This window comes from Crocodylus siamensis, chromosome 2 (assembly GCF_052110815.1).
Source record: "Crocodylus siamensis isolate JL-2025a chromosome 2, ASM5211081v1, whole genome shotgun sequence".
Classification (NCBI taxonomy): domain Eukaryota; kingdom Metazoa; phylum Chordata; order Crocodylia; family Crocodylidae; genus Crocodylus; species Crocodylus siamensis.
This window is the reverse complement of record NC_143396.1, coordinates 239,629,113-239,652,709: the sequence shown is the minus strand read 5'-3', so window position 1 is coordinate 239,652,709 and position 23,597 is coordinate 239,629,113. Positions and strand designations below refer to the sequence as shown.

Sequence of the window (23,597 nt, the reverse complement as noted above, 5' to 3'; positions counted from 1 at the left end):
TTTTAGATTTGGTTTTACTCAATAAAGCTGCTGACACAGATCGTTCACTAGTAATTACACTGTTCTTGCTATCTTCACCAAGGAAACATAGGTACAGATAGCCTACTGTTACACCGGTGAATCTCCAGCTTATAGCCTACTCCCAGTAACACTGAAAGATAACCAGAGGTCAAATTCTAAATTTAATTTGATTAAATGACAGACTCTACAAATGGCTAGAGAAAACCACTCTCCATGGTCAGGCAGCAAATGAATGTTTCTATTACTAACCGTCCCGCCACCCTCCCCAAGCACTTTGAACCAAACCCTCTGATGGTTTAAATCAGAGTCATGGTCTCAGCTTCCAAAAGATGAGGAACTGCTCCATTCTTATCTGGATATATTTATTGTAGGTTTGAAATACCAAGATAAAAACATGCAGATTTAAAGTGAAAATCCAATGCTGACATTTATAACTGCTTTGTTTTTAAGGAATCTAAACTATGCAACTCCTGATGGATGTCTTTGGAAAACACTAAAGGATAGTAACGGACAAAAAAAATTACAAAAAAAGTATTTTAAAATAGAAGATTTTTTTTAACTGTATATGCAGACCCATATTTCCTACTTCATGAACTAAAATAAGTTTCTACTATCAGATTGAGAAAGAACCCAGCACAGTTTTCAGAACCTAAGTTAGATTTATAGGGTTGGTATTTAGAAAACTTTCACTTACTTGTAAACTGAATAAATTTCATACTGAGTCACTGAGAAAAAATAAACATGAAGCCCCAGGATTCCATTCTTTACACGATTATTGTTTTCATATTTCAGTGCCTACTGGGCCAGAGTGAGTCCATCTAGCTCAGTATCTTAACTTTGACAATGGCAGGAGCAGACGCTTTAGAGAAAGAATATGTGAACAGGTCACAAAATGCTTAGACTCAGGAGTCGAGGTAGATGTCATCTACCTAGACTTTAAGAAGGCCTGTAATACGGTATCACATTCCATTATCATAAATAAAGTGACAGGCTGTGATGTAGATGATTACATGGTCAGGTGGGTGGCAAACTGGCTTGGAGGTCACATCCAGAGAGTGGTAGTGGATGGGTCAATATCGACCTGGAAAGATGTGGGCAGTGGAGTCCTGCAAGGCTTGGTCCTTGGACCGGTACTATTCATCATCTTCATCAGTAACTTGGCTGAGGGCGTAGAGAGCACCCTGTCCCAGTCTGCAGACGATACCAAATTATAAGGTAAAGTTAACACATCAGAGGGTAGGGAACAGATCCAGGCAGATCTGGACAGGGTGGAAAAATGGGCAGAACATCAGTGGAGGGCAGCAGGGAATAGGAGATGCTCTATTTACAAGGGCACCCCTGGAACTAGGAACAATGGCCACAAATTGACAGAGAGCAGGTTTAGGTTGGACATTAGAAAGAACTTCTTCACAGTAAGAATCTGGAATGGCTTCCAAGGCAGGTGGTGCTCTCTCCTACCCTGGGAGTCTTCAAGAGGAGACTAGATAAGCACCTAGCTGGGGTCTTCTGACCTCAGCACTCTTTCCTGCCCAGGGCAGGGGGTCAGACTCGATGCCCTACTGAGGTCACTTCCAACCCTAACATCTATGAATCTATGAACAGGGCATGTGTCTAGTGATCTGCCATGCTTCCCCAACCACTCCCCCCCATTATATACCATAATTGATTTAAGGATATCAGGGGATACACCCTTGACTCTTCCATTTAATAATTATTAATGGACCAGCCCTCAATTAATTTGTATAATGCCTTCTTGAACCTGGTTATATGATCTGCTTCTACAATCTCCTGTGGCAATGAGTTCCACAAGTTAACATGCCCTGTATTTAAAAAGTGCTTACTCTTGTTTGTTATATTTAATGAAGTATTTCAAATATGGTTTGGAATGTCAAGATCAAATATACAGCGGGTGAAATCTGGGCCTACTGAAGTAAATGGAAAGACTTGCGTGAGGCAAGATTCATCATCTGGGACACTTTGGGCATGTCCAGATAAGCATGCCCATGTGGTATGTGGTGCTGCGAAGTTGTCTGTAGCGCCACATACCATGCAGTCACGTGTTCTCTGCGCTGCAAGGGAGTGCTGCCCATGCATGCGCCACTCCACTTTTTTCCCCCACAGGCTTTTCTGACCCCTGGATATCCTGCAGAAAAAAATGTGGAACAGTGCACACACAGGTAGTGTATGCGACTGAAAAGAGGAGCCAGGCTGCCCAAAGCCATGCTGCAGCTGCCAGCCAGACTCTGCCCAGGTGGATTACTTGTGCTGCCGCCCCTGCAGGACCTCAGGTAAGACTGCTGGGGCCAGTCCAGTACTGGCCCCAGCCTTCCCTACCGCTCCTGGGGTAACTTGCCATGTGCCAAAGCACACATGGCACAGGCATTCCCCAGGGACAAGCAGCTGCAGCGCAAGGTGCACCACTGCTACTCATCCCCAAGGAACAAATGTCCACGCTCGTATGGACATGGCCTTTCAGTTTTTCTGAAAAAGAATTAGCAAACTCTTTACTGTCAAAATTTTGGAGACTTCAACAACCACAGCCCTCCTTAGGTGCTATGGATGTCATACGTTCTGAAATTATAGTGATAGGGGCATATCAGTACAAAGATGTAACTCTCTTTTGTTTGAAATTTCCCCTGAGATGCAGCAGTCAATAAGACTTAATAGGGGTAGGGATTCAAATCCTCTGTACTCTTAAAAATAACACATATAGAAAAGCATGCAAGCTGGAAACTTTTGAAAGCCCTTTGTCAGACTTCACTGGGAGAAACCTGAGAGTTCAGTTTTTAAAAATGGATCATTTTATTTTATGAAACCTGGCTTGGAATTTAAAATTAAAAACTAAGACAAAAATACAACAATGGAGAGCTACAGTGCCTTTTGTTTGTAAATCAGGATCACGTTTGGCTTGATTGTGTATATTTTTTAAACACTGCATAGATTTTGCAGAAGATTATTACACTGTGTCAGTATAGGACAAAATTCAGGTTGCTTGGGTGCTTCAACTGATGTAAAAGATTAAAATCTCATTTTCAAAAAAGGCTGAGATCTGCAACTGTCACTGACTTCAATGGGAGTTACAGCACCTCTGCAATATCTGGCATAACATGACAACTGAATTACAACAGACCTGTGGCACAGCCAGATAAAATCTGATCTAACTTTTTGTCCCATGTTTCTAGTACCATATCATCCCTTCTCTCCTGCACCTTGTATATCCTTAAACTTGCATATATTCAAATCTTTTACCTAATAAACCTGGCATCTCCCCCCTAAAAAAATATTTTCCATACATTTTCTTCTGAAAAGACAGCATACATAAGAAAATTAGACCATAAAACATAATTTCTGATAAAGCCTGAGGGGGAAGGGTAAGAATTAAATCTGGTCTTATAAAGAAAAACTAGTTACAGAGCCGTAACAATAGAGAGACTGCCATCACTCCACAATAAAGCAAGTGTCAGTACTGGCAATTTTCTCTCATCCAGAAATCTACCATATCTCCTATGTATTCAGAGGATAAATTTGAGGAAATGCATTTTGTCAGAAGTTACACATATGATAAAAGCATCAACCAGGGAAAATACTACTCAGGAGTCTATTTACTATAATAGGCAAGTTAGATTTTCCCTTTTGTACTTTGTAAGAAAGACTCATCTTCAATGTTTTCTACTGGGATCTCCTTTAGGGAGAAGAATTGGAACAGTTTAGTACCTGGGATTTTAGTGACCTTGGAAGTTCTTGGAGGTACTCATAAAACTGAATTTAAACTTCAAAAATCATACTGAGGTGAAATATATCACAACTATGGCAATCTAATCCCGGAGAAACTGCACCAGCATAGTAAATTGAATAGTCTACCTAGAATCTCTCAGTATCTATCAAAATCAAGACCCCATACTAAACATAAAAAAGATGTTTACATCAGTAACTTTTCTTCAATGTCAAAGAAACATCACACACTTTAACTACAGCTCAAAAAGTTTACTATGCAGTATCCAAAGTTTGCTTTATATGACCACATATCTGCAAAATCAAAATGCTGTGTTTCATTCTAATCAAGCTTGCCTGAAAGAAATTATATAAATCTCATGGCATGTAAACTACTGATCTTCACATTTTCTTCCACACATTTCTCCTCAACTAAAGATGCAAGTGGCCAACACTGCAGTAAGAATCTTGAGAAGGTCCAAATCATTTTATTCATGTTAGATGCGGGTTACTTTTGCAGAGGTGAGCACTACATACAATTCTAACTTACAGTCTGCTTTGTAAGAGGCCAGTATGAAAAAGCAGGTAAAAAAGTCCTTACTAGTTAGCTGATATAAATGAGTGCCCCAAGAGAGATAGCCCCATCTCTACAATCCTCCTTTCTCTATCCCGTCAAGTATGGAGTGTGGATAAAAGGGAAAGGGCCCAGCCAGAACACCTTCGCTCTACCTATTCCTAATTGTGAGAAAAGCTCATTGAACCATTGGCGGCTAGCAAGACAACATTTCAGAAGTCATTATCATAGAATCATAGAGAAGTAGGGCTGGAAGGGATCTCTAGAGGTCACAGAATCATAGAAAATTAGGGTTGGAAGGGGCTTACGGAAATCATCTAGTCCAACCCCTGGCTCAAAGCAGGACCACCCCCAACTAGATCATCCCAGACAACTGTTTGTCTAGTCAGGTTTTAAAAACCTCCAAAGATGGAGAGTCCACAGCCTCTCTGGGTAACCTGTTCCAGCGTTTTACTACCCTCCTAGTGAGAAAGTTCTTTCTAATATCTAACCTAAACTTCCCTTGCTGCATCTTGAAACCATTGCTCCTTGTTCTGTCATCTGCCACCACTGAGAACAGTTTAGCTCTATCATTTTTTAACCACCCATCAGGTAGTTGAATGCTGCTATTAAACGCCTCCCCCCCCCGGTCTTATCTTTTCTAGACAAAATCTTTTCTCAGCCTCTCTTCATAAGTCATGTCCCCCAGTACCCCCATCATTTTTGTTGCCCTCTGCTTGACTCTCTCCAATTTGTCCACATCCTTTCTGTAGTGGGGGGCCCAAAACTGAAAACAGTACTCCAGATGTGGCGTCACCAGTGCTGAATAAAGGAAAATAATCACTTCCCTTGATCTACTGACAATGCACTTACCAGTGCAGCTCAGTAGGCCATTAGCCTTCTTGGCAACAAGGGCACACTGCTGCTCATATTCAGCATATTGTTCACTGTAACCCTCAGGTCCTTTTCTGCAGAGTTGCTGCCCAGCCAGTCAGCCCCCAGCCTGTATGGCTGCATGAGATTGTTCTGTCCTAAATGCAGGACCTGACACTTGTCATTGTTGAACCTCAGGAGATTTTTGTTAGTCCAATCCTCCAATTTGTCTAAGTTACTCTGAATCCTAGCCCTACCCTCCAGCATATCCACTACTCCCCTCAGCTTGGTGTTATCTGCAAACTTGCTGAGGGTGCACTCTATGCCATCTTCCAGGATGTTGATGAAAATATTGAACAAAACTGGCCCCAAGAATGTCCAGGGGCATTTCACTTGATACCAGCTCCCAACTAGACATCGAGCCATTGATTACTACCCTCTGAGCCTAACAATCCAGCCAGCTTTCTACCATATAGTTCTATCCACCTTACAGGTCATCTAGTCCAACCCTCTGCCTAAGGCAGGATTATCCTTATCCAGCCCATCCTATACAAATCCAATGTCTAAACTTCCAGCAAAACTATACAGTCAACCCAGACACAAGACATAACACTAATCAGTCAGAGGTAAATCAGAGGACTAGTGGCCAGCATCCTGCTGCTGCAAGGTTCTTAAAATACATTCACGAGATCCCAGGAAGAGGGCTATGGCCCCTGCTACAGAGGAAGGCAAAAACCCTCAAAGTCCATACCAATATGACAAGGTAAAAGTCCTTCCTGACCCCCCAAAATGGCAATCAGTCTGACCCTCAGCAGACAGGCAAGACCCTCTAACCAGCATTGGCACAGTCTAGTCAAAATACCCAGCTTTGGCCAATGTCTCTGATTAAAATGTAACAGCAGGAAGGGAAACATTCCTTCTTGGCCCATGCAACAACCAGCAAAGGCCAGAAGCATGGGAAATACCCATAGCAGAATATAGACATAGCTACACCTAGATCATCCCTGACCATAGCTCAACCTCTTCTTGAACACCTCCAGTGATGGAAATTCTACAACAGCCTATACTACCGCCTTAGTGCTCTAACAGTGAATAAGCTTTTCCTGATACCATATCCAAACCTATTTTGCTGCATCTTCAAGTCATTGGTCTATATCCTCTTTTCTGTAGCAAGAGACAAATGCCCTGAAGTCCCAAGCTCTGCTTCAGTACCTTTACTGAGGCAAAGACCACCTATCCAGAGGTTCTCTGCCCTGTCCTTCAAAGGATTAATCAGTTCCTGTCCCCAGTCCAGCCCACATAGCCCAGGGCCTCCTCAAATTTGCTCTACTGTGTTCTTTCTGGTCTTTTCCAACTGTTGAGCCCCCAAGCTTCTTTGCTGGCCTCTTAATCCCAGACTTGCTCCTCAGACTGTCCCAAAGAGAAGATGAAACCTTCTTGCCCACACTCATTTCTCCAATGTTATGCTCACTTCATTCAACTTCCCTCCAGTCTCAAGGGTGCTGGCCATATCACCTTTGTTGATGTATCAACAAAACTATTCAGGACTCAGTTGATGCTAGAAATCCATCTCATCGCCTCCCACAAATAGGCATATCTCTTCCTTCACAGTCTCCGCATTTACTAGCTTTATGGATAAACTGAGGCACACAACAGAAATATTACAATAAAACCCATAATATATCACAACCCAGCCTTATGAGGGCTCCACCACCTACCCGTATTTAGAATCCAGATCCACTTTGCAGAACCTCTCTTCTCTCCCCAGACTCAATTAATGGTTGGATCTTATTCTAGCCAGGAGGTAACTCCTTAACATTTATCCCTATTTCACAGCTGCTGCTCCTTTAAACTCCAATTTCCTTGAAGAAACTGCAGAACACGGTTGGCCAGCTCTAAGCCCTTTTCCTCCTTAAAACAGACAGATAATTCTGATATAAAATAATGAGACTGTAGCAACAAAACCCCAAGAACATCCAATTAATCTATAATTTGACCTTCCTCAAGAAGACCAATGAAAAGATATGGGAAGGAAACTCATACACCTTTACTAAGGTCTGCTTACTTGACTAAAAACAGGAACAGCAGTCAAAACGTTTCACTTGGAAACACTCCTGCAAAGCTATTTAACACTGTGCCAAGAAACTTGCATCAAAATGAAGGAATTTCCCATATCCTTCTACACAGATTTTAACAATTTATGGCAAAGAAATGTTACTCAGTGTAGATTAGATGGATTCAAGCAAAGTTTACATTCAAGAACATCCCCTTAGTAATTGAAGGAAAATGTTTAGCATTGTCATTCTAAGTTGCTATAGTTAAAAAAAAGGACAGAGTTAATGGAACCCACAGGCTACTGATGTGGCAGTTTATCAAATGTAGCTGTAATGAAAGATAAATATTACAGGCAATTCGCACTTCATGAAAGGATAAAAGTGTCAGTGTGTAGGTACCAGTTTTACTGCAGGCCATAATCAGCAAGTAAACGAAAGTGCAAATGTCTAAAAAGTTTACAGCCTCCTATGAAGGCCTCATCTTGTCAGATATTGATTTAAGTTTTCAGAGGACGTTGCCAGTGTTAAACAAAGTGAGTGTTTGTGAACTTAGAGGACATGTTCTACTTCTGCCAACAAAAGTTGCCTCAAGCCAAATGTTAATGTGTTCCCATCATTTAAATTTAAGGAAAGAGAAGAAATAGTTTCTTACACAACGATTTTCTTCTTAAATAGAGGGCAGTCCAGAGTGAATGTTTCATATTCGCCACCTTCTCCACAAATGTGGACTCCGCACTTCTTAGAAAGCTGAAAAGAGAGGGAAATAGAGGCATTTAGAATAAGCATAGGTGCATTCAGATGTATTTTGTTGAAAGTACATGTACATCCAACACTTATAGAAACTACGTTTCTCACTAAAACTAAAAAGTGGAGCATATCCTGGACAATCCTGCCTGTGTTTACAGGTTTCTCTGAACAGTGTTTTACACAAGTTGATTCATACTATTTTTAAACAATCTCCAACTTACCATCATATTGTTTTCTAACTAGACCATCATTACCATCCAGATACAAAATGATAGCCACTGCATCACAGCAGACAGGAAATGCTGCTGAAATAAGATTATCTTAGGAAAGTGGCTAGAAAACTATAATAATTTTTATATGCATTCCCATATTTAGTTATGAGCTAATCATGGATCCAATTAAGTCAACAGCAAAACGCCGTTGACCTTAACGGAATCAGGATGTCATTCTGAAAGGAAGAAACATTTATCTGGGTTTTTTTCTGCTTACACCCTTGCATTGAATGCAATTTGTAAATCAACTAATGAATTTATAAAAGATTTTGCCTGCTGAGAAACTCTGATACATCACATAACAATGTAAACATGGCAGCTGCCAAAGGATAATTGTCCATTTTTCATTCTAAAGTTCTAAATTTTAATTTGACCAATTTAACAATTAGCAAACCTGGGGCTGGATTCAGACTGTTTCTCGATTAACACTTGTACAATGTGTTAATCCTATTTCTGTCTTAATACTTCTGTTATGCACCATAACCAGACAGAATTGTCTTCCAGGTTTTCAGCCACACTGCTGCTGCAAGAAGAATCACTAAACCTGTACTGCCCAAATCACGAGGCTCTGTCCCGCTCTGAAATGTCAAGCACTAGCTGCAGATAGAAGAAGGTCCCAGCTAAATGGGGTCAGAGAAAGAACCCCCAGTCCATCATGCCCCTGGATTTGCTCTCCTGCACCTATGAAAAATGGAGGTGGCTTCTTCATTAGATATTTGCTAGGGCTGTTTGAAATGGCTGTGTTTTAATTCAGTTTCGGATTTGGCCATATCGGAGGACAGTGATTCGTTTTGGTGTTTCGGATCAGTCCTGTTTTGTTTCAGCTGAATATGTTTCGGACATTTGGCCCTGCTGAATCTCCTCTGAATCTGTTTCGAAAAGGCTGCAAGGGAAGCTTCACAGAGCCCTACCCAGCTGGGCAGGGCTTGAGGCTGGGGGCTGCAGGCCCCAGAGAGGAGTAGGATGGGGACATGGGTGGCTCATCTGGGGGGAAAGCAGGGGAAGAGGGCCGCTACCCTCTGTGCAGGTGAGGGGACCCCTGCACAGATCTCTGATCCCTGTCATGCCAGGTCACTGGGCAGGGAAGCAGCACAGAGTGGAGATCAAGCCTGATGGTCCCTGCTGCGTGACTAAGCTCCACAGGGAGCAGAGATCAGCGCTGGGGGTCTCCTCGCTGCCCACCCCTCACTGCTCTGGCAACATGGGCTGCACGGAGTGGGCAGTGGCAGTGAGGAGACCCTAGTTCAGAACTCTGCTCCCTCAGAGCCAGGTCACATGACAGGGACGAGCAGAAATCCATGCTGGGGTCTCCTCCCCACCGCTGCCCATCCTGTGCAGCCCTGGATCTCTGCTCCCTGTGGAGCCAAGTTATGTGGCACGGACCAGCACTGCCCTGCCATGCAACCTGACTCCGCAGGGAGCAGGGATCTGTGCCTGGGTCACCGTCACCACTGCCCACCCCGTGCTGCCCCATGTCGCTGGGGCAGCACAGGGAGGCAGCCGCAGCAAGGAGACCCCCGGCACATATCTCTGCTCCCTGCAGAGCAGAATTGCATGGCAGGGCAGCAGCATATAGCTGCTTCCCTGCAAACACAGCTCTGAAACTCTGAAATTTTCCAAAACATTTCCAAAACATTTTGGGTGCCTCGTTTGCTTTCAGACATGTTCCTGAGCCTTCCGTTTTGATTCGGATTCGGTGTTTTGGGCACCAAAACAGCCCAAAACACCTCCAAAACAAAACAGCTGCTGAAATTTCACACAGCCCTAATATTTACCTGAAGCAGGAATATTAAACTGACCATCTCCCAGGCCAGATCTGGACCACAGCTCACAGGATGGAGGATCTGGTGGGACCAGTAACAGAAGTAGCGGGACGGGTGGCAAGTCAGAAAGAACCGTGTCAGCACAGCCTTTACTTGCCGCACTGCCACTGAACAACATTGCTCACCCCTCTGAATAGCTCTGGATTCTGTGTCAAGCCTCACCTGACCCTAGCCCTACCCGCTCTAGAGGCTGAAGAAAAATCTCAGACTTCACACATCTGGATAACATAACATGGCTATGGCCCCAAAAACTAAAATAATATTTTGCCAGAGTTTTCAGTAGGACAGTGATATAGAATATGGGATGGCTAAGCCTAAGCATATAGAAATGGAAGTTACTAAAACAATACTCTAAGAATTTAATGAGCTCAGATCAGGAAGGCTGGGTAATCTCCACCCTAGAATGCTGAAAGAATTGTCACAAAATACTGAAAGCTTCACAGCAAAGATTTTATGTGCATTTGTCAAATTAGAGGTGGGACCATTTAACTGGTGAACAGAAAATGTAGTGCTCCATATTAAGACAGACATGGCAGACTGCAAAGATTTTGGCAGTGCCAGGAAATGGAATTGCGTGCAGAAAGTCCTTTCACATCCCCATTCAGACCAGGCATTTCAAAACTAGAATGGAAGTCAGAACCACAATGCTGCTCCACAGGAGATTTGGATTACTTAATTCCCTGACATTTTTGTTACTTTCCAAAGGGCTACAAACAGAGCTAGAGATAATACCAGAGTCTCTGCAAGTTTCAATGTTATCCTTATGGGGCTGTAAAGTCTCAGATTTAGACAGGTAAGAGGACTGCAGGACAGGTTTCAGTGAGAAGATCTGAATAGGGGACCTTCCACCAGGATTCAGGCAAATTTCTCCATAATGAAAGACATGGGTCTCCATAAAAAGCCAATACTGGTACCCAGATAGGTGTTTCATCCCTTGACTGGAAAGAGATCCCATGGACTTGCCTACGGAATCCCTCTGGGGCCTACTTTTGCACTTATTTCCGGCCCAAGGTGTAAGAGATCTATATAAAGATCACTTTCCAGGAACACACGAAAGTACTCTAAAGTAATAGAGGAATCTTAGGATCATAGGAAAATAAGGATGTTATGGATATTATGAAGTCATCTAGTCCAGTCCCCTGCACAAGACAGGATCAAACCTGGCTAAACCATCCCACATGCTCTTAAAAACTCCCACGAATAAAGATTCCACAATTTCTCTGTTCCAATGTCTGACCACTCTCATAGTCAAAGAGCTCCTCCTAGTCTCCAGGCTAAGTTTCCCCTGCTGCAACTTGAGGCCATTGCTCCTAGTCCTGTCCCCCACAGCTATAGAGAAAAGACCATCTCCATTCTCTCTATAATTACCCTTCATGAATTTGAAAACTGTTATCATATCTTCCCTCAGTCTTCTCTTTCCCAGGCTAAATAAGCCTAGTTCTTTTAGTCTTTCTTCATAAGTCTACTCTCCTAGGCCCTTGATCATTTTTGTTGCCCTGTGCGGAACTCTTTCCAAACTCTTCACGTCCTTCTTGATATGTGGGCCCTAAAACCAGACACAGTACTCCAGGTGAGGCCTCACCAGTGCTGAATATAGCAGAAGAATGACTTACTTTGATTTGCAAGTGACAAACAATACAACCTAGGATGCTGTTGGCATTTTTTGCAACAAGAGCACAAAATTGGTTCATATTCAGTTTAAGGTCCACTGTGGCCTCCACATCCTTCTCTGCAACACTGCAGCTGAGCCACTTATTCCCTAATCTGTTTGCGCATGCAGTTATTCCATCCCAAGTACAGGACTTTACACTTGTCCTTGTTGAAGCTCATATCATTGATTGCGGCCATTTCTCCAGTCTATCCAAGTCATTCTGGATCCTAGCCCTAGCCTCCAGAGAATGCATAATTCTACCCAACTTGGCATCATCCACAAATTTGCTAAATATGCACTTAATCCCATCATCCCAATCATTAATCAAAAAGATGTAGAACCATACTGAACTCAGGAGACACCTGATGAACCCCACTTTCTATATCCTCCTAACTAGACACTGGGCTATGGGGACTACTCCCTAAGTATGATGATCCAACCAGTTATACATCCAACTTACAGTACTTTTGACTAATCTGCATTTCTTTTGCTTACTAATGACAAAGTCATGGGAGAGAATGTCAAAAGCCTTCCTAAAGTCAAGGTATGCCACATCTATTGTTCTTCCTCCATCCACAGAACCTATCACTTTATCATAAAAGAAAATCAGATTGGTCAGGCATGACTCACTCTTTGTGGGAACATCCCAACGAGCATACACATGCAAGGGCACATGTCTTCCACAGGACAAATAGCAGTCACAAATATTTGTGTAGCTGCTATTTGTCCCTGGGCATACCCCTGCATGTGCGATCCAGCACATTACAAATTGACCTTAATGGGATAGGAGAGGCTGGGTCCAGCACCTGTGCTGGATCCAGCAGCCTTACCTGGGGGCCTCCCAGGGCAGCAGTAGTGCCGAACTGGCTGCTCAGAGCCTGGCTGGCAGCCAGAGTGTGCCTCTGGCTGGCCAGGCTCTATTTCTGGTGGCACATGCTTTTTTTAGTGGCATTTTTTTTTAAACCAGGATCTCCCAGTGTAAAAAAACCTGTGGTGCTACAAATTAGCAGTGCTGATAATGGGTGCATGTGTGCCATATATGGTTTGCAGTGCCTCAGACAATTTCTTGATCACCTTGTTCTCCTCTAGGTGTGCCCAAAAGATAACACTATGTAAACATCTTGTGTGCCCAAAAGATGTAGACATGACACTATCACAAGATTGGCATAGCTTAAATCCCAGTAAGCAGTAAGGCACTGTAACAAGAGGAATACGTACATAAACCCTTTATTTGCTCCACCTAAAGAACGGGGAGAGAATTCAGGAGGGGCCACAAAGGAAGGGAAGCCCCAAAAGTAGCAGTACAGCCTTGTGCAGTAACTAATAAAATGAGGAGGGACTGAAAGGGTCAAAGCACAATCCCAAATAAACTAATAAAATAAGCACCAATCTTTTTCTTTTTATTAATTTTGAAAAGAGAGAAAAAGCAGTAAAATGGTGGTAATCACAACAGAAAAGAAAGGCCTGAAAGCAAGGCCTGAAAGGAAGGTTTTAGGCTATGAACATAAGTGAATGGGTATTTTAATTAAGAGAAACTGAAGAGCAAGAAGTGTACATCCCATCAGCTTGAGGATACACAGAAAAAAGGCTGCAGCCTAACAAGTACTGTTAAGACCTGGCCTGGGCACAACGTTAAGAGATTCATACTGCACTCTCTCCATATGTAGAATGTCTACTGACTTCTTGAAGACTTTGCAGGGTCAAAGCCAAAGTGAAATGTGCACCAATTCTGGTAAATGGAAAGCTGCTTGGCAATTTTTAAGTGTTTAGTATTTTTAGATTATTGCTGCTGATCTGACCATTCAAACAAATATGTTCTACTGCTGTCAATGCAATGTCATGTGTATGTTCAGAAATGAAGAATGCTAGCTACAGAATGCTGTATCTTGAAAAAACACTGACTGTTTAAACGACTTCGGGATTATAATGGACAATCAACTGAATAAGAACCTACCCTTTGATACTATGGCAAAAAGAGCTAGTGCAATCTTCGTATGTATAAAGAGTGAGGGAAGGAGGCAATTTTACCATTTACAAATGCATTTGTGAGACCAATGCTGAAATGCTGCATATAATTCTGGCATCCACATTTTAAAAGGGAAGTTTAAAAACTGAAGATGGTGCAGAAAGAAAATAAAAATGTTTCAAAGGCTGGAGAAAACCTCTTCAGTGACAGATGCAAGAGCTCAGTTGGTTTAGCTTACCCAAAAGATTAAGAGGAGACTTGATTACAGAGCATGCACATTTTCATGAAGAAAAAACAGTAATATAAACATTAGAACAAACTGTAAAGAGAAGTGGCAGATTCTTCATCTTTTGATTTCTTCAAATCAAGGCTAATGCCCCACTGGGACATAATTAAGTCAGACCAAAGCGATAGGGTTCCATGGGCCAATCTAACAATTTGAAAGAGGGGTGCAGATGTTGTGGTGCATCACCACATATAATACAGCACATTTTCTACAGTTACAAAGAAGTTAGAAGCTTCACTAATAAGCTATGGGCCTACAGCTGTATTATTGAATTTAAGATTGAACTAAAATACATAACTTTATTGGAATATGCACTAATTTGCTGTATCATATATTATCTATAAAAACACAGACACTAGACGAAAAATAATCAGAAGATGTTGTTTATTGGTCCTGTAGTCATTACAGTTACATGTAAATGTTCAGATGCATAAAACAAAATCTAGCCTTCCTGAGTATCTTGTCAGTGCCTCCAATACTTCACTGAAAGTTATTTCCACACCTTAGCTAATTTTCACCCGAGTTAACATTTCCACACCTGAGAATGTTTCTAGCTAGAGGTAAAAAACAATCTGCATGGCTATGAAATGTGAGCTATTTCACTAGGAGTAGCTATAGACAGCAGAATTGCATAAGTAAGGATAGCTTGAATGGTAGAACCATTGAAGACCATTAAAAAAGAAAGAGTGCCATTAAAACCTGTGAGATTAAGAGTGTAGAAAGAATCAGGTAGACTATAATGAACCACAAAGTCAAGGGACTCCCTCACTGATGTCTGGTTAGAAACGCTGCTGCCACTGTGAGACAGATGGCATTAAACTTTGTGTGGACCAGGAATCAAAAGAGAGTACAACTCCACCACTGCACCCTCCCAAGAGCTTCCCCTGTAGTGCTCTACAGAAGGATAAGTGGATGAAAGTATCGGCCTGTTAGATACAGCAGGATAACTTAATTGTCCCTAAAGAATTTAAAAATCTTTGAAGCAATTAGCCAATTTTTTTTGTATTCAAACTGATTCTGAATTAAGGATGAGCCTCAATCAATCTTCTCTCTTTTTGATATGAAGAGGGTATTGAATCACCACTACTTTAGGATCTAATCCTGCGAAGTGCCAAGATTCCCGAGTTATTTCCTTATAGACTTTAGAGCACCTTACTATCAGGTTAAAAATCATGGAACATTTACAAATATTTAATCATTTTTAGCCAATTTTTTTTGTGGCTGAAATGCAACTTTATTTTTTAAATCTTTTGGTCTCTCTGTTATATTTTCAGTGAAAGTGTTTATATTGTACAAAAGCCTATTATTGGGTTATTTTTGTATTAGGTGTTTTATTTCTGCTTTGCTAGAAATAAAATGATTTAATGTAATATGTATTTCTGGTACCCTACAAAAACTGTAAAAGTATTGCTGAGATTCAATGCATGCATTAGGTTTTCAGTGTTTTGTGTGTATATATTACACACACACACACACACACACACACACACACACACACACAGAGGAAAATACTAAATGGTCATTTTTGATTTCAGACTTTTCCACCTTTATTTCTGAAAAAAGAATTCTAATAGTTGAGACAAAGATGACAGCTGTCATAAAACTCTACATAACTGCATAACTGTTTACTTATTGTATGATAGAAAATTGAAATTGTGGTTTTTTTCTTAAGTACAGATAGAGTTATCTTTTTAAACCCATTTTATCAAAGCGTTTCCCTTTTAATGAGAATCATTCATTGTCTAAAAAAAATACCCCAATGCTCACTTAATCAAGCTTTCATTTCCAAAAATTATACTCCTGACATATAAGATAGTTTCATCTGTCAGAAATGCAGCAAGCTTTTTATAGGACAAATCTCTCAAGAATAATTAATGTTGATACAATAAGAATGGACAACTTACAAAACAGTTTGTCAAAACCTTTTATTCTTCTTCCTGCCAAAAGCTTCTGCTGAAATGAAAACTAAACAAAGCCACCAGAAAAAAATGAAATTGAGACACAGGTTTCTGTGTCTACAGAAAAATGTTACAAAATATTCCGAAGGAACAAAGAAATTTGCCTGTTTCTTCTGCCCCTTGTCCTCCCCCCAGTGGTTTTGTAGCTAAAAATTTCAGCATAAGAACAAGGAAGGACTGTTTATTATATTAGTTATTTCTAACTTTGTTGACTCTATGTTTAAGCATTGGTGGCAACAGTTCTTCCTGGATACCGACATCAAACACTTACAAGATGTGATGTTTTATTGCTGTCCTTGCTGTCCCCAGGTTTCAATGTCACTAGATTTTGGATCAAGTGTGGTTCTGATCTTGAAAGGTGCTGAGCACTTTCAGTTCTCACTGGCATCAACAGGAACTGAGTTTATGTAGCATTTCATAATATCAAGCTCCAAATGTTCACTTTAGAAGTCAAAGAAACAAGCAATATTTTCTGAGCTGCCGGTGTGACACAAACTTGTCTTTAAATCACTTTTAAAATATTAACATTTTTCACAGAACAGTAAACGATGATTATCTTGTTTTGCAAGCTGGATCTGACATACGTGATAAATGTGATAGCTCAGCAAGACAAGACTACTTTTTATAATAGTAGGATCTACCTTAGAGCTATAATAGGTCAGAAAGCAGCCTTGCAATTTACTGTGTATTTCCAACTTCCAAAATTGTGGAACTCCTGATATGCAGCCCAATTCTAAGCCTAAAACAAACACCACAACACCATATGAAGAACTCCTATTCAATATGAATAGAACATTCAAAATGAAATTTAAACAAATATACAACAGTACCTTCATTAAGGTACATGAAGTGAAGTAGGAAAACTCAGAAATCTCAGCATCATTCTACCCTCACCATGAAATCACAGGGTAAAACAGAGCTTATCACACAATTTTTGTAGTCAAAGATGGAAAAGGCCAATTCAATTATTGAGTCCACCCTGCTGCAACGGAAAGATTTTAATTTCTAGACAGAGAATGTATCAAGTGTTCAACCTTCTATAACTTTATCTTCACCAAAAGGCCAAGAAGAAATAATCAACTTCAGATGCAATTGTTCAAACAACTATTTCTATAACGGAGGAAAAACTTCAAGCAAATATTATACCTTAATGCATTTGATTTTTTTTTAAAATTCTAATATAGATTAGGTATATGCCATGGATTTCTGGTGGGTTGCCAATTGAGTCTTTAGCACAGCAAGGAATGCCTCTCTTGAAATGGAAACCAGCTGCCCAAAAGAACAAATGTAATCATCTCTATTTAACATAATTAATCAACACCTAGGTATTTAGAAAAAAATAATTCAAGAACTTTCCTTGTCTTAATAAAATAATATAATTATTTTACTGTGCTCCTAAAAATGACCCATGTTAAAATATGAGCCACAGAAGAACATCATTCCATTCATAACCCTAATCTTTTGGATATAAGGTCAGAAAAAAATGTAAAATTAATTCAACGTTCATTCCACTTAGTAGTCCATTTCCCTTTAGGTAATGTCCATTTTTCAGCTACTATGGCATAAGAAATCACCTCAGATTTAATATAAAGGGATAATCAATTCCTATTTCACACACAAGGTAGGATTTAAACACCCAAATTAAAGCAATCAGAATACCTGGAATTTAGACACAATGCATTTTTTATGAACTGACCCATTGGGAATCCACTGCCCACTTCTTCATTTTAACAGTAATGGAAACAGTTACATTCATTTAACTCTATTTGCTACAAAACTCTAATTCTAAACATCTAATCAGTGAATCTATCTTCATTCAACCAGTCCGCATTGAAACTAGTTCAACAAAGCTACAGCTAATGAGTCTTCTAAAAGAAAGGAAATAATTATGCCATACCCAATTTTAACATTTGCAACGTAAGTAGCTTCAGCAGGCTGCACTCTCAATAGCTCAAGACTGATTATTTTTTATAGTAGAAAAAAAATGGCTATTTTAAGTCTTGATCTCCAACATAACTGTAATTTAACATTGTGAATTAATGCTATACTAGTCATCAAAATATTTTAAATGAATCATTAATAAATGTAATCTATACATAACAATCCTGTGTAGAAACCTCTCATATATTCAGTAATGGCATTGGCCTGGTTAGTGACATTTGTGGAACTGTTAGTTGACGGAATCAACTGAACAAAAATATTAGGACTTGAATGTCAAAGGTACAAAATCCGGAGCTGGTAATATCTCAAGCAAGTTGAAAACCCTCATAGAGAAGGAAGGGCTCCAAAATAACCATGTATGAACCCCAGCTGCAGGAATCACATTAGGAATAGGCATAGAGCCTACAAGGAAAGGGAGAAAAAAGAAACAGACAAAAAACTATTTTGTTGAAAATTTTCTAACCAGTTCTACGTATATAATTGTTTTGAAATTACTTTTTTGCCAACAAAACCAAAACCTAAGATCTATTAAGAAATAAGAGATGTAGAGGTTTTAAAACCACTTCAGTGCAAGAATTATATGAAAAAAAAAATAAGAACATGATGTGGATGACAGCAGTGGTACAGAAGCAGCAAACTAACTTCATGATGAAGATTATCGTTACTTCATTGGTTCAGCAACATCTACTAGAGGTCCAGGCTAACAAGCCTTGCTGCAGTTTCTGAAAAAGTAACAATCTAAGCTGTCTGAAACCACTCAGAATTAAGAAAATGAAGTAGCAGTCCTGGGAGAAATTGATTAGTCAGCAGATTGTAGTCCATGTGTCAAAGGTGTATAATACATTAAATTTATTACATCACATATTTAGGACTGAATTTGTTTTCCATGTGACATTATATGCATATCTATATATAAAACACATAGGCACATCGTGTCACATATGCATATGTATACATACATACACATTTGAGTTTACATACTTGTTTATATAACAAGTTTGTCATCTTTCCAAAAATATTATAGGATTTTTTGTGGGTTTTTCACTTACAACTTCAAACAGAATTATCACATACTGAGATCTAATCCTGAAAACTAAACCTTTCTGTATGTAAGCAGTCTGCTTGCCTATAGATTTCTGAAACATGACTGTCATAAGGCAAGGTTCTTTCTTGTAAATTAGAAAAACACACAGAAGTGTCTGATGAATTCCATAGTGTCTTGTTTTCTTGCTCTTCCCTTGAACAGAAGTTCTCCAAGGGATAGAAAACCACAGTTTCTCTCTAGAATCCAATGTCTCTTTTTTTCTTTCACTCTCCTCCCATCAGTCTGGTTACAACAGGAAAGTTTCTCAACGAAAAAAGGCCTCAAAAAATGGTTCACGCTTTGTTTTCTCAGGAAGCTCATTTCACAGTCAAAAGTTCAGTAAAAAGTGCTGAAAATGCTGATACGTCTGTTTTAAAAGAAGTACTTTAATTTGTAAAGTAAGGTAATAGCTACATAGTGGTACTTCCAATGTGAAGGAGTGCAGAAAAAATAATATATATATATTTTTATGTAACAATTCAACCTGGTTACAGAACATCACAGAGACAGATGTAAAGTATGGCTCCTGAAAAGTGGCAGCACTATAAAGCTGTTATGTCTTGTTTTTTTCCTGGGAAACTTGTGCTATCGGGTATTTTGTGGGATGAATCTGAATTTTAAGAATATGACTAGGAAAGAAAAATGGGGACGTCAGCCCACATACATTAAGTCTATGTACTCAGCTACATTGATCCAGTCTGTGGTTGGGACAACCTAACTGACGCTGAAAAGTACAGGTATGTGGACACAATGTCTCAGATCCCTCACCTGTAAAATAAGCATGCCTTACAATCCACCTGACAGAAGTATTACATGCATAAAAACATAAAGAAGGTTAAGAGCAGTGCTGGTCCAGCGGAAGGCAGGGCAGGATAGCACCTTAAAGACTAATTGTTTCAGAGAGGCTTTCACAGGCAACAGCCTACTTCATCGTAAGGCCTGCTTTCTACAAATCCATTTACGGGTGTCAAAGATCTGGTCTGAATGCCAAGTTTGACCCATAGAGCCCCATCATCTGGCTTCCAGTGATAGTCCTGGGTCTGAGTTGACCCACACATGCCTACCTGGCCTCATGGGCAGGGCCCAGGATGTGCAGTGCAAGCAATGCCCACTGTAGCCATTCTGGGACACACACACACAGCACCTACTGCAGCTGGTCCAGGACCTGGGAGCCATGTATGGCAGAGTCCCAGACCAACTGAGGGATGTTGTGTGTGGTGGTGTGAGCAATGACTTTAAACCTGGAGGCCTAAACTTACTCTATTCATATATATTAAACTAAACTAAATAATTCAATTAACAAACATTTGCTGCCTAAGTTTTAACAAAAATCAAACTACCAATGAAACAAAAATCATCACCAACTAAACAACTGAAATACAGTTTACTGATGTGCTTTACTGAAGCACTTCAGAGGCTTTTTGGAAGTCTTTGACAACACCAGTTCCTTCCATAGGTGTGGAGAGAATATCCTTTTCCTTTCAGTCGATTCAACCAGTTCAGTTTAGTTCATTCGAACACAAGACACTAACTGATATCAGTAAAAGCAGAAAAGCTTACATGCTTCCTTTAATATCAGAAAGAAAAAAATAAGATATCAGGATGAGATTAACTAGTTCGAAATTCTTAAAGGACAGGGGAACCAGAGAAAAATCAGTTCAATTCACTATCTACCAATAATACTTACTTTATTTAATATTTCAGTTGTTTTGTATTGGAAAACAAGACTGATAAACTTATGTTTTCTTATACACTACATTACGACAGTTTCATTGAACTAATAACCATTTTCAAAGTATGTTTTGTGTTAATTTAAATAAATTAAAATACCCATCTAAATGTAGCTTGCAAAAAATCATGAGCAAAAAGTATCATCATTATCTAGTAAGGTAAGTGATATTTTGTACCATCATAAAAAGTAGAAAATTAGAATATGAATGAAGTTAAGTTATGTAACTACTCAAATAACTGTTTTTATATATGCTTTATCCTTCAGAATCAGTGCATCAGAGATGCCTTCTTGCTTATATTTGGCCAGCTCCTCATCACCCTTTCACTATTTCAGAAGAAGTCCTTATCATTTGGCATGCAGCACTACACTGGAAGGCAGTATATCTAAGTTCTGCTTTAACTGCCTATTTGCGTAATCATCTCATCCCTCCATACCTTAGTTTCCTCCATCCATGAAACAAAGATAACAAGATTTATCTATCTTTACACAGAAATCTCAGATCTACAGAAGAAAATTGTTATATACAATGAACATACACCAACACGTCACCCTTTTAAAATATTTCAGTTTCCAGTAAAAATCCTTAAATTTAATTACACAGTTCCAATTAGAGTTCCTAATCTACCTAATGAATATTTTTGTGCATGTGCAATCATAGCATATGGTAGAAACCCAGAAGTAGGACTACAGAAAAAAATAGTAGCAGGAAAAATATATGAATTAACAAGAACAATGAAATGATGACACCATTTAAAAAACACACATTACGTAAAACCTGGCTGTTTGGTTTTTGTCAGATAAAAGGCAAAGCCACACTGGAAAGGCAACAGAGATTTGCCAGAAAAAAACGAAGTCCACTTCTCTCAAACATGTCGTCTTTTAAAGCTTACAAAGATTCTCAAGTTCGTTAGTTTACCTTCCATTTAGAATTTTATTCTGATACCAAATGCAAAGAACATAATAGAAACAATTTACAATCCGTTTGTCTCACTTTATATTGCATATCTATTTTATAGCTGGTATTAAATGAACTTTAAAACCTTCAACTTCCATTTTCTCTATCAGTTATTTAATTTTATCCTGTTTTAAGCACAGTACTGTTTCTTTAATAACATTGGTGTAATATTTTAAGCTTCTAAGAGTAAAGTTGCCTTTTTATGTTAAAATCAGCAGGTAGTTAAATAATACCAAAAATGCTTTTGGCAAACACTGTAGCTACATGTAGAACATCTGTTTAAGGTCAAAATTAAACCTGGGGCTAACATTTTTGTATACTGTGCACCATCAGTCTTTCATTTTGCAGCCACACAACTCCAGATGATGTCACATACAATCAAATATTGGAAATATAATCTTTCATCCCTGAGAGTAGTAGACATGATACAAAAGTGATGCGCTTTTGGGGAAATTAAGTACTGAGCTGAATAACTGTCTAAGTTACATAGTCCATCCCTTTGCACTAAAAATTATGTAGGTTCTTAAGGATACAATCATGAGCCTTAAACAAAATGGGTAGAAGTAAACTGAACAAGGAACGATGGGATGGCTGTCTACAGGGAACAGGAACAAAGCATCGGGATACTTCTCCCTATCTGAGAGAGAACTGGGGCTTTGTTATCTACCTAACAGACTAGCATACATAGCACCCATGAAGTTGCAGAGTAGGTTCAGAGACAAGACTCCCTCCTTAATCTTGCATTTTCAGACAGAGTTCCAAAACAAGCTATGGAAAGCATGCTGAGAAAAAAGCTTGCCCTAAATGAAAGTCAGGGTAACAAGGGCTTATGTCTGGATTTTTAGAGTAGAGGATATCTACTAATAAAAATTATAATACAGATAATCATCTATATTCTAACTACAATGTGTCCTTTAACCTGTTCCCTAAGACAGCTAGTGACCTTTGAACCTATGAAAAAGGAAACAACCATGCATTCCTTCTTAAGTTTTTCTACTTCTCCAGCTTCATATATCAACTTAAAATGAGTATCTGCTACTATCCAAAGATCACATCTGTTTCAGAAATAAAGAACTTTTTTCATGTTTCATTCCCAATATACATTTGTTACCTCGAACACCAAAATGTCTCCTTTACCAAAAATCCTGATACTTATTCCATTCTGATAGTCCCTTTCATAATCAGTACCTTTATCTTTGTGTTACCAGAAAGTTAATGTCTGTTTATGTATATTCTTTTTCTACACTATTTTTCAAGACATATAATAAAAAATCATTTATGAACTAGTTTTAACAAGAGTTCCACTCACATATTAAGTGAATATCAGATACCCAGGTTTTCTGTTAAACAATAAACTTTGGCTTGCCATCTTGTTTCTGGAAATAACTAAAAATTTCTTGAATTAAGATTATTTTATTAAGTGACTTTCTACCCCAGTAACTTCCCTTTTGAAGTCCTGCATATATTGAGTATACTTTAAACAATACTTACCTCTAAAAGATAAGGCTCCATTTGATCCAGTGTTTTTCCTAGATGTTTATCTGGATCTAAACCTGTCAAGATATGTTAATATGTTTTAGAGAATAAAGTACTGTTTAGACATCAGAGTAAACTTTTTTTGTAACATACTACAAAGAACTTAGTTCCTCTATATTTAAAATCATTTTGATCCTAAAGTAAACCCATTTAGCAGGAATTAATTTTTTATTCCTTTTGGGAAACTGGTTTCCATGCTTGTGAAAAATAAGGTTCATTACCTTTGAGCTATGTGTCAACTGGAAAATGCATTGTTTTACTGTATGCTTTCCTGCTGAGTAATTTAATCAAAGGAAAACAGACAACACAGGTTCACAGTAAAGAATATACTCTATGGACGTTACACAGTAATACAGTATATACAGAGTGATTTATTTATATACAGGCTAACTAGCTTCTATTCTTGCCCCATTAGCAATAAGAGACAAATTAAT

General features: G+C 39.2%; 1 protein-coding gene across 2 annotated transcripts in view; it reads right to left on the bottom strand.

Moving 5' to 3' along the window:
• Positions 1–23,597, bottom strand: part of DPH6 (diphthamine biosynthesis 6) — a 409,504-nt gene that overhangs the window by 256,053 nt on the left and 129,854 nt on the right. For both annotated transcript variants that reach the window (XM_090033519.1, XM_090033518.1), the window contains exons 6-7: positions 23,119–23,180; positions 7,865–7,959 (exon numbers count right to left, since the gene is read on the bottom strand). In XM_090033519.1, the coding sequence (XP_089889645.1) occupies positions 7,865–7,959; positions 23,119–23,180 (157 nt within the window). The remainder of the gene's footprint in view (positions 1–7,864; positions 7,960–23,118; positions 23,181–23,597) is intronic.